Source organism: Papaver somniferum, chromosome 4 (genome assembly GCF_003573695.1).
Source record: "Papaver somniferum cultivar HN1 chromosome 4, ASM357369v1, whole genome shotgun sequence".
Taxonomy (NCBI): domain Eukaryota; kingdom Viridiplantae; phylum Streptophyta; class Magnoliopsida; order Ranunculales; family Papaveraceae; genus Papaver; species Papaver somniferum.
Genome location: NC_039361.1, coordinates 3,025,710 through 3,034,286, shown reverse-complemented (window position 1 = coordinate 3,034,286; position 8,577 = coordinate 3,025,710). Strand labels below are relative to the sequence as shown.

The following is an 8,577-nucleotide window of genomic DNA, read 5'->3' as shown; positions in this document are numbered from 1 at the left end:
AAAGTTTTAATGAGGACTTTGATTTCGGCACAAGCAATTAAGGAGAGGACGTCATTTGAAGAAATACATTCAAAGCATTATATGTGAAGCACTATGTATAAAGTTTTGTTATTGAACCGCACAAGGGGGAGTGTTACAGGGCCTATGGCCCATGGATGTGCGGTCCATCTAGTTACCACTTTCTATGTATATGATGTAACCTATGTAATAGAACTACTAATCTCTCTAATATGATGGTTCTCCTTCTTGTCTCTGCGTCTCCTTCCTCCATCTATAATTTTCCTTAATCAATATCAAAATTTTACTCACAAAAATTGCTCGTGAAACAGAGGCCAATACCTATTCCAATAATAAAATCGCTACCTAACCATCACCGAATTCTCTTTTAAAAATTTTCTCGAATAATCTAGAATTACCCACAAAAAAAACACACATAACAAACTTCGGAGCCAGATGACAAGTGAGTAAGAGCTAACCACACCTCGGCTCCCCCCTCAACCGGAGAGGGTATTCGGTTTTCCAATATCTCATACCCTCATTCCACGAAGATACTCATTCGGCAGCTTAGGGAGCACGATAAACGAGGGAAGGGTCAGTTGGCCCCCCATGATGTCACATGGTCCCACAATTTCACTTATTAAACACGACAATCTCTCTCCTCAGCTTCTCTTCTCATTTTTCGCGGGTTTACTTCATTTTGAAAAATTTTTGAAACCGATTCATCGAGATTTTCTTCTGCAACTGAAGATAATGAAAGCAATTGAGAGTAGAATTTCTGAGAGAAGTAATTTGACAAAGAAGAATCAAAAATTTGAACCAGTATCAGTAATGAAGAAGCTCCGATCAAAGATTCCTCGTAGAAAACGTTTCCAGATCTCTCCAATTCTCGGTGAATCTTCTTCGAATTCTTTATACAGAGTAGAAAAGCGTAAACCAAACGATGAGGTATCATCAGTGTTGATTCCAGATGAGATTTCGTGTACATCAAACTTGATTTCAGTTGGATCTGAAACACTTCAAGAGTTTAAACTGTCTCTCAAGCAGCAGCAGCAGAAGAAGAAACAAGTTGTGATTTCTGAAACTGAGAATTGTTCCGATGATAGGAGAATCATCAATAGATATTGCTACAAACGGAAGGAGATTGAAGCAACAGCAACGGAGAAGGTATCAGAATCTAATTCTTGTGGTGTAGTATTCTCCGGCGATGAGTTTTCCGGGAGAAAATGGAAAAGTAGAGCTCGTAAAGTTGATGAAAATGATGAAGGAGGTAATAATCATAATGTTTCTGAAGCAATCTCTTTCTCTGAAACTTCTTGTATTCAATCAGTTTATTCTTCGATTAAAAACTCAAGGAAAAATTTCAAATCGGAGGAGGAATTTACTAGTAATGATTCTTCTGTTAAGAAAGCAAAGGTGGAAATTCAAGGAGGTGATGGTATTTCAGAGATCTTTTTTGTTCCAAAATCTAATTCCGAACCGAAAAATGAAAATCAATTCGACGGCGATGAAAACAGAGCTCCGGTGGCGTCAATTTCAGATTTGTCGAATTTGAAATTCGCCGATTCAGAATCAACAGCGATCAATCAAAAACCTGAAGACTGTGAATCAGACTGTGAACTCATTTGTTCTGAAGATTATTCTTATGACGCTGAAGAATCAGATTACTCAAAGACAATTTCCGATCTAGATTCTGAATTCTCAGATTACGTTGGAACATCACTTTACGATTCTGAATCTCAAACTGATTTTTCTCAAGGATCAGATCTAAATCCGACTGCTTATTACTCATTTCTTACTGAATACTCGAAGGAATTCTCCAGATTAAGCTCTGTAGCATCTTCAGATTGCAAAATCTCTTCACAGATCCACAAAGACTATTCCGAGAAACTCACTGTAAGTACATAATCTCATTCTCGAGTTCTTACTTGATTATGATATTTCAGAATCTCCAATCTACCCAAACTTTTCTGATCTGAATTTACTTTACTTGTTGATTTGATTCTCAGTATTTGAAATTTGAAGATGAAAATGATGAAGATAGTTACATCAAATTCAGGAGCAGAGAAAGAAATCATGTGATTCTTAAAGATTACTTCGAAGATTATTACACAACAACAGCCTACGGAGATTTTCTTCTTCAAGAGAGGCAAGCAATTCTTAACTGGATAATCGATGTAAGTTCAGTTCGTAATTAGAAGTTATTTTCAGTGAAATGAATCTCTAATCTCCTCCTTAATTTCTGTACATTAATGAATGAGCTACATTAACAATGCAGGAATCAGGTCTGAGGGAGCTCAATTTAGAGACAGTGTTCTTATGTGTAAGCCTCATGGACAGATTTTTAAGCCAAGGCTTCTTCAAAACCAAAAGGAAGCTTCAACTGCTTGGAATTGCTTGCCTCACCTTAGCCACAAGAATCGAAGAAAATCAGATGTACAACTGGTAACTATTATTCACCATTTTGGCATGGACCACTCGATCACATGAACACCTGTTATTCGTATCAGAAGGATTATAGTTTATACTGTCTGCAATTGATATGTTTCTGTACAAAAATGTCTGCAGTACAAGGCAAAAGACATTCCAGATTGGGAGTGATGTGTATAGCAGGTGTGAAGTTGTTGCCATGGAGTGGTTAGTTCAAGAGATCCTCAACTTCCAATGTTTCTTGCCCACCACTTACAACTTCTTATGGTATTGTTACCTTCCCCTCCTGTCTCTTGTTTATATTATTCGATATAGTAGTGAGACCACTGCACCTGTCTGAGCCCAGCCTGGCCTATCCCTGACCATTTAGTTTTTAGTCCATGATTCTGTAAGGATTATTATTTCACGTTGTCAGTTCTGAGAATATTAAGGCCAAATGTTGCTAGGTTCTATCTGAAAGCAGCAAGAGCGGATCAGGAAATGGAGGACAGGGCCAAGTATCTTGCAGTTCTGTCTTTGATGGACCCTGACCTGCTGTGCTACTGGCCATCAACTGTTGCCGCCGGTTTGGTCATTCTTTCAGCCTTGGTATCCAATAAGGATTCCTCCTGCCAATTCATCATGGAGGTATTGTTATATATCCTCCTTATTAAAACTCCACTCACAATATTATGGGCAATGCAGTCTCTACTTCAAAATTGAGGATTGAGTATCTATGGATGTATGTGTGAACTTACCAAAACAGGGTCAACAGAGCAACACTTAATCAATCAAGGGTGTTGTGCGGACTATTAGACACACAAAAATAGGCCTGTATTTTGGATGTAGTATACTGATTTCATGTGTATATATATAAACTAATTTTTGTTTCATATGGTTGAATCATTGAATTTGATGTTGCAGACTCACGTCAGAACCTACAACGACGATCTACCAGAATGCATAGAAAGCCTAGAATGGATGGTGAAGTATGTGAGTTAGCTCTACCAGGATGCATACAAAGCCTAGAAATGGCTGGTGAAGTGCGGGTGTTACTTAGAATGATCTAAATTACTTACAGTCACTAGTGTGATTCGTACAAACTATAGAACATACATACGGCAAACTGATTATTATAATCCGGTTACATTTTACTTTTACTAGTCTTTCTTCTTCTTCTTCTTCTTCTTCTTGATTGTGTAACCTTTGTTTCTTAGTACTGATAGCAGAAGACTTCAACCAAGTCTTCTGTTATAGGTTCAAAAGTTGATGGCTTTTAGACTAGTCACAGTGCCCGGTCATTATTTTCCCCATCAAATGTAAAATGAGAAGTTAAGTACATTCCAGGTTAATGTTCTTATGCAGTGAATCTTGGTTTGGAAACTAAGTTCAACACTAGATCTTAACAAGTTAAGGTAATAAGAAATGAGCATGAAAGATTTGACGCAGGTTCTACGTCAAAGGATTTTCAGTAAAAAGCAAGTGTTTCTAGTATCTTTAACATCCTAAACAAGTCTGGGATCAAACATGAAAAGGGAAAATATCACCAGAGTACAGAATGCTGTGAATTGACAGAATCACAAAACTTCCCTCAATACACAGAAAATGATGTGTTTCTCGTTTTCAAGGTTTTGGGAACTAATGAAATGGGTTTGGAGGACTTTTCAGTTCTTATTTGACAAATCAAACCATGATTCGTACCAGAGCTATAAACCAAACTCCTGCACCAACGGTTCTAATGGAAGTTGGTAACTGACAAAAATTTCATTTTGTATCTATTTTTTGTTGTTTGTGGGTGTTATATCCGAAGGTCTTTTAACTGACACATGTTATGCACAAGTTCATCATATATGTAATGGAGTACACAAGTTCACCATCAAGTATATCCCCTAAACCAGTGTCACTAATCTGGTGCTTACAGGCTAAGAGCTAAGGGAAACAATTTTGAGTCTTTTGACTTAGACAACTAGAATTACTAAGTTTGAAACATAAAGCCCAATAATGAGAACGTTAATAAAAGACGAAATTAAGAGTTTGCTGAAATGAACAGTGTATACTTACAGGGTCAATAATATTGAGTTATCTCCATAATCAAATGTTACTTGAAATACGCTGCAGTCACTGTAGCCATTATTTACCAACTTTGGCATCCATCTTTTGTTTTTCAAAGTCAGATGCTCGATTCTTGTCATCGGATCTGTAACACTGAAAAAAACACTGGTGACATGTACGTACCACTGAATACCCTTTTCTTTTCCCATCTTCCAACAAAACAATATAACAACTTACAGTTCTGTTAGAGGTCCAGATACATCAATAGAACCACCATCTTTATACTTTACGAGATAGTGTCCTCTGCTTGGTGGCATGTTGAACTACTTTGTCTTCCACAGGAAGACCTTTCCGCCTCCTCACTGCATCAATAAGCTTCCTAGCTGTATTTGGCAGAACACTAGAACCATCTCCAAACTCTTCGATTTCTTCTTCTGTCTTAGGCACAAAGAAAGGATCTTCAGAAAGCTCTTCCCAGTGACTAAATACAAGTAACGCCCTTGAAGCTCCAGATTTCTTTCCATGAAGCTCCTGTGCAAACCCCAAACTTTCAGTAAGCGGCACATATGCGTGCACTGTGAACAAAGAAGACCCTTGTTGCATCTCTTCCTTCAAAACTCGGGCACGTCTCTTAGACAAAGCAGCATACATGGAGCCCAGATGTTCAGTTGGGGTGTTCAATTCACAAAAGTACATGGCTTCCACAAGTCGAGGTTTCTTCTGAAGCACAGCTGTCCTACATGCTTCTTTCACTGCTGTCATTATTTGTCCAGTGAAGATGCCATAGTTATCTGCTAGTTGAGTAGAAACATCAGATCCACTGGATTGATTCTCCAGTGCAATAACATTAGCTTCAACAATAAAGGCCAAGCCCCACATAGGTTCGTCACATAATGGTCCAGCTCCAGTAGCAAGCTGAAACCCAGATAAAACACTGCTCTTGAGACTCTCTGCCTCCATAAAGAGTGAACTGCTTGTTTCTACAGATTTTTTAAAAGCCACATCTTCATCACAGGTCTTCTCATCAACAAACCCTAATCTTTGAGATGCAAGAGGAGAACCTCGAATTAGAACTGAATGATCATCATTCTGGAACAAGAAGAAAATTAGGACCAACGTGCCTAGGTCCAAGAGCCCAGATTCTCCGCAGCAACTGAAGCCACACATTTCTACATTTATCAGCATTATCCTTGTCGAGCTCTTGACTGACAACATAATCCTGCACAACATCCATCATCCGTTCTTTAAGTGCTTTAACTGGACTCTCATCTAGTACCGAATTTTCTTCTGTATGTGTTGCCAACAGTTTGTTGCTTCTCTGCCCAAGTTTTCCATCTAGAATTTCCGCAAGCAGATCAGAACTTTCATCAAGCAACTTTGTCAGTGCTGGAGGAAGCTTTACCACCTGCACCCGAACAACGCATCGACCATTGGGAGTTGTTTTCTCAACGCAATCTGAGCTACCAATCAAGAGCTTCAGATTCTTAAGGAAATTGGATCCATCCCCTTCAATGGTCTCTTTATAGGAGACTAGGGGTTTTGAGACATTCAGACTAACCCTTGCAAACCTCTCTTTTAGATCCTTTATGCATCTCTCGAGATGAACCTCTCCTGCAGCTGCAATCACTTGTTCTCCTGTGGCAGAAACACTAACCTCAACAAATGGATCTGCCCGGTTAAGAAGCCGCAGACCCTTTGTAAGTGCGGCCATATCCCTTGGATTTGTTGGTTCAACAGAAACTCGCAGAGTAGCAGCAACTTGAAAATGGCCAGCAATTTCTAGTCGTAGAAAGAGTTGCACTCTTCAAGATGTGATGACCAAGGCCTCGTATGGCAACAACATTTCCTGCCCTGGCATAGGCCACCGGTTTCAAACCTTGTCCCATCATGAGATACAAGGAATGCAACTCAACTTCTTGCAGATGTTTCTGCACTGTTTCTTCCCCTTCACATGGATCATAAAGAGCTGAAAGCACATAAATTTTCTTCCCTGCCAAAAGAACCCCGCTGAAAATCCTTGCAAACGCAAGGAAGCACTCATCTGATTCAGCAACCCCGCCTTCGTCTGGATAATTGTTCACATTCTCTCCGTTGGGACCTCTATGTGGAAGCATCTTCATGGGAACAGCAAACATCTTAGATACAAAAGCAACACATGGTGCTTCAGGACTTGAATCACATGCCTGAACTGATTTCTTTACATTCTCTGCTTCTTCAAGGACATCAGACTTAACCGCGTAGTCCAGGACCACTTTCTTTGGAAGTAACCTTGTGATTCGAACAGACTGTGCAGCAACAGGATCAGGCATACACTTAACCACCATTGACAAGATTGCTTCAGACAAAGGAAGCCAACGGCTCATAATAGCTTGCACCACTATTTTCTTATCCTTATTTTCTAGTTCACGAGGAGGAACAGACAAATGAAATGAGTTAATAACTTTACCAAGCACCGCTTTGTCTCCATCAGGTTCATACGCTGCCTGATAAACCTGCCAAAGTGGCTCTAGCACAAACTGCACGAACATTGGCTTTGCTTTACTTCCTGCACCAGTAGGCTTCTTCCCCAGGATCATATTTGTTTTCGGATTAAAATAACGAGGTCCCCATAAAGCCTTCTGCAAAGTAGCTACACTAGCCCCAAGCTTGGAAGCATAGAATTCAGCAAATTCTTTGATACAGAAACCCCAACCATCCAACCCACAAACAAAAGCAACATTCCCCTTCTGTGGTTGAAAAGTATCTTCTTCATCATCCTCCTCCATACCTTCAAAACTCTCATCACTGCCCATCTCACCTACAGGCCCTGCAATCATAGAATCAACATCTGATAGATACTTCTCAGATTGATATCCACTCACAATCCTATTAACCTCATGCACAATCCTCTGCAACCGAGTATACGCTTCCATTGGACTCATCTTCAATTCCGTAATCAACCGATCAATTTTGTTCAAAACTAAACAAGGTGTGAGTTTCTCAATCCACGCCTGACGAAGAACAGCATGGGTTTGTATATGTACACCCTCAACCGCATCCACTAACACCAATGCTCCATCACTCAATCTCGCAGCTGTAGAAACCTCGCCACAAAAATCCATATGCCCAGGGGAGTCTATCAGATTTATCGAGTGACCTTTATATTCCAACGCAATCGAAGAACTCTTCATTGTAATTGCCCTTCTCTGTTCTTCATCAAGATAATCCATTAATCTCAACCGCCCGGCTTGTTTCGGGTGGAGTAATCCACCACCAGAGCCAGCAATTAGATGATCAGCTAAGGTAGTCTTTCCATGATCTACATGAGCAACTATACAAATATTGCGAATATTCTGTGTTTCCAAATCCCCCATTTCAAATTAACAACCCAAAGAGCTTGAGGAGAGTTTGCCTCCAGTGGGTATTTACATGATCAAGAAGGGGCAGTATTCAATAAAGGAATGTAAAGGAAGACAGCACTGAGATCTCATATCATATATTACCAAATGTTGTGTGTATTAGACAAAATTTAAACTCATTCATCAATCTTTTTTCAATTTAACAACAATCACTACTGTCTATAAAAACAATTGAAATCCAAGAACCTAATTCCCTGAAAAATTTAACTACAAAAGATCAAAAAAAAAAAAATCTAAAAAAATTAAGGGTTTTATAGAAGATAGATACAGTGATTAAATCCATTACCTATTACTGAGTTGACTCAATTGAGAAGATTAAAACCCATTGATTTTAAAGATGGGATCTCTTGAATGATGTAATATACTCCAGAAATCATTGGATTACAGAGATGTTGGGGGTAGTGACAAAGTCTGGTTGGGGAAGAAAAATGAATATAAAGCAGTTGCTGAAAAAGATTTTCTAGTCTTATGTGGAGGGGAAGAAGAATAAGGTGAATGAAACTGATTTTAGCTGTAGTTGATTATAGGTTTTGTATTAGGGTTAGGGATAGATTAGTAGTAATTTAAAGGATTTAAGGACATATAGGTAATTGAACCACCCCTTAGGTACCTCTTATAAGATCATCCAAGTTAGGATTAGTGCTTTGTATGGCTAAGAAGATTTTAGTATGCCCAAAATCAGGGTTCTTCTTTATTTGGTTAAGCACCCTCCATTATTAGA

The 8,577-nt window shown here is 39.1% G+C and overlaps 1 protein-coding gene and 1 pseudogene across 1 annotated transcript; one reads left to right on the top strand and one right to left on the bottom strand.

Moving 5' to 3' along the window:
• Positions 1-291: 291 nt before the first annotated feature.
• LOC113274587 (cyclin-SDS-like) lies at positions 292-2,472 on the top strand. Its single transcript, XM_026523969.1, has 3 exons — positions 292-1,893; positions 2,007-2,174; positions 2,276-2,472. Exons 1-3 carry the CDS (start codon positions 607-609, stop codon positions 2,444-2,446), a joined length of 1,626 nt encoding a protein of 541 aa, XP_026379754.1. The 5' UTR covers positions 292-606; the 3' UTR covers positions 2,447-2,472.
• A 9-nt stretch (positions 2,473-2,481) lies between these two features.
• LOC113274586 lies at positions 2,482-8,282 on the bottom strand (annotated as a pseudogene).
• Between the last annotated feature and the right edge of the window lie 295 nt (positions 8,283-8,577).